Raw genomic sequence first — 3,127 nt, 5'->3', positions numbered from 1 at the left:
GCTATATGCCAGACACTGTCCTGATGATGAATGTGAATTCACTCATTTAATTCTCACCATGACTCTAGGAAGTAGGTGCTATTATTATTTCCATTTTTATACTCAAAGTAAATGAGACAGAACAGTCAAGTAACTTATCCAAGGTCATACAGCAGAAATAGCTTTCAAACCCAGTCTGCCTTGAGTTCCGCTCTTTTTTTTTTTGAGATGGAGTTTTGCTCTTGTCACCCAGGCTGGAGTACAGTCAATGGCGCCATCTGGCTCACTGCAACCTCCGCCTCCAGGGTTCAAGCCATTCTCCTGCCTCAGCCTCCCGACTAGCTGGGATTACAGGTGCTCGCCACCACACTCGGCTAATTTTTGTATTTTCAGTAGAGACGGGTTTCACCATGTTGGCCAGACTGGTCTCGAACCCCTGACCTCCAGTGATCGGCCCACCTCGGCCTCCCAGAGTGCTGGGATTACAGGCAGGAGCCACCACGCCAGGTGAGTCCTGCCCTTAAGGTACAAGCTATACCTCCACTCTTTAGGACCTCAAAGTGTTAAGTGCTACAATTTTACAATGACTATTACTAAGGGTAGTGAGAAGCTATGACTCCGATATTACATTCTTGTAAATGACCGCTGCAGCAAGCTGTATTAAGAGAGAACTGAGATAAGACTTACCCGGTGAGGCGGTTTCGGATAATTTTGACGCTCATTACAGTCTCCCCCATGGTGGCAAAGGCTCTGGAGATGAAGTTCTCATCCATGTAGGGTTCCAGCTGCGTAAAAACAAGAGCACAGCGGCTCAGGCCGGCGGCCAGGCTTCCCACTCCGGGTTCCAGAGCCCCTCCCCATCAGCCCTGGGCTGGCTACGCGCCGCTGGGGGCGCGAGGGGGTAGATTCGCCTCTGCGGAGCGGCCTGAACCCCCAACTCCTTCGCTTCAAGCCTGCCCCGCTTTAGGGAGCCTCCCCTTGGACCTAGAAACCACCACCCTCCGGTCCTAGAACAGCGCGCCAAAGTTCTTGGATTCCTCCCATTGTATGTCCCCAAAGCACCATCTTTCCTTCCCACGAACACAGGTGGGGCTCCAAGACCCCTAGGTCCACTGACTCAGCCTCTTTACTTAGATGCTGGAACCCGCTTCTGTGTCACCAAAAAGAACCCCCGCCTCACCCCTCCGGTTTTTGGGATCCCACGTCTCCTCCCCCTCAGACCCTTCCTCCCACGCCACAAAGAGATGCCTCCTCGTCCTCAGACCACAGACGGCTTCCCTCACTCACGTCGCCCATCCACAGGCTGGCCGCCATGCCCGCGCACCCGGGTGGGGCTGTACAGGAGGGCTTTACAGGCGGGGCTCGAAGGCCCCTGCACGGGCGCCAATCCTGGCTGCGGAGACCGCTACAGAGCATGCGCCTCAGACGCCTACTGCGCAGGCTCCCGAGCTCAGCTACGAGGATCGGGCGGTTGTAGTCAGCTCCGGGCTTTTCCTGCAACCCGGCTGGACGCTGGGCTTCCGGATCGCGGTGGCCGGAGTTCAGGCTGGAATGGGACCCGGCGGATACCACCTGGCCCAGGCGGCTGGGTTACCTAGGTTTATTTCTGTCTTTTTATATTTAGAAAACAAACAAAACCATACACACGTACACGCACACACACACGCGCACACACAGAGCTGGGTTACCTGGGTTTATTTCTGACTATATATTTAGAATACAAACAAAACCATACACATGTACACACACACACACACACACACACACACACACAGAGCTGGGTCACCTGGGTTTATTTCTGACTTTATATATTTAGAAAACAAAACCATACACACGTACACACACACATACACACACACACACAGCGGGGTTACCTGGGTTTATTTTTGACTTTATATATTTAGAAAATAAACAAAACCGGCTGGGCACGGTGGCTCATGCCTGTAATCCCACCTTGGGAGGCCAAGGTGGGCGGATCACAAGGTCAGCAGATCGAGACCATCCTGGCCAACATGGTGAAACCATGTCTCTACTAAAAATACAAAAATTAGCTGGGTGTGGTGGCGCACGCCTGTAGTCCCAGCTACTCGGGAGGCTGAGGCAGGAGAATCGCTCGAACCAGCAGGTGGAGGTTGCAGTAAGGCGAGATTGTGCCACTGCACTCCAGCCTGGGCCATAGAGTGAGACTCCGTCTCAAAAAAAGAAAGAAAGAAGGCCGGGCGCGGTGGCTCATGCCTGTAATCCCAGCACTTTGGGAGGCCGAGGTGGGTGGATCACGAGGTCAAGTGATCGAGACCATCCTGTTCAACGTGGTGAAACCCCGTCTCCACTAAAACTACAAAAAATTAGCTGGGCATGGTGGCGCGTGCCTGTAATCCCAGCTACTCAGGAGGCTGAGGCAGGAGAATTGCCTGAACCCGGGAGGCGGAGGTTGCGGTGAGCCGAGATCGCGCCATTGCACTCCAGCCTGGGTAACAAGAGCAAAACTCCGTCTCAAAAAAAAAAAAAAAAGAAAGAAAGAAAGAAAGAAAACATGGCCAGGTGTGGTGGCTCATGCCTGTAATCCAAGCACTTTGAAGGCCAAGGCGGGCGGATCACCTGAGGTCGGGAGTTCAAGACCCGCCTGACCAACATTGTGAAACCCCGTCTTTAAAAAAAAAAGAAAAAAGAAAACAAACAAAACATACACACGTACACACATACACGCACAGATAAAATTGATATATGCTTGTTACTTGGGTTTATTTCTGACCTTTTATGTTTAGAAAACAAACAAGGCCAGGTGCAGTGGCTCATGCCTGTAATTGCAGCACTTTGGGAGGCTAAGGCCGATGGATCACTAGGTCAGGCGATTGAGGCCATCCTGGCCAACATTATGAAACCCCATCTCTACTCAAAATACAAAAATTAGCCAGGCGTGGTGGCCATTGCCTGTAGTCCCAGCTGCTCAGGAGGCTGAGGCAGGAGAATCACTTGAACCCAGGAGGCAGAGGCTGCAGTGAGCTGAGATCTCACCACTGCACTCCAGCCTGGCCAACAGAACAAGACTCCTCCGTCTAAGGAAAAAAAGAAAAAGAAAACAAAACTATACACAAGTACACACACGCCCACATGTATAATTACAACATTAATATATGCTCATTGTAAA

General features: G+C 51.6%; 1 protein-coding gene across 1 annotated transcript; it reads right to left on the bottom strand.

Moving 5' to 3' along the window:
* Positions 1 to 370: 370 nt before the first annotated feature.
* LOC116547275 (tRNA selenocysteine 1-associated protein 1-like) lies at positions 371 to 1,412 on the bottom strand. Its single transcript, XM_032273271.1, has 2 exons — positions 1,267 to 1,412; positions 371 to 764 (listed from the first exon to the last, which is right to left on the bottom strand). The coding sequence occupies exons 1-2, from the start codon at positions 1,393 to 1,395 to the stop codon at positions 663 to 665; spliced, it is 231 nt and encodes a 76-aa protein (XP_032129162.1). The 5' UTR covers positions 1,396 to 1,412; the 3' UTR covers positions 371 to 662.
* Between the last annotated feature and the right edge of the window lie 1,715 nt (positions 1,413 to 3,127).

The sequence above is a fragment of the Sapajus apella genome, unplaced genomic scaffold (genome assembly GCF_009761245.1).
Source record: "Sapajus apella isolate SASKATOON/1434 unplaced genomic scaffold, GSC_monkey_1.0 scaffold2555, whole genome shotgun sequence".
Classification (NCBI taxonomy): domain Eukaryota; kingdom Metazoa; phylum Chordata; class Mammalia; order Primates; family Cebidae; genus Sapajus; species Sapajus apella.
The sequence above is the reverse complement of the archived record's forward strand: the minus strand, read 5'-3'. Positions and strand labels throughout refer to the sequence as shown.

Bases quoted from the DNA above. Each gene is read 5' to 3' on its own strand.
- LOC116547275 (XM_032273271.1), bottom strand. From the start codon at position 1,395: ATGCTCTGTAGCGGTCTCCGCAGCCAGGATTGGCGCCCGTGCAGGGGC. The intron at 765-1,266 runs GTGAGTGAGGGA...GTTTTTACGCAG, and splicing joins CCAGCCTGTGGATGGGCGAC to CTGGAACCCTACATGGATGA.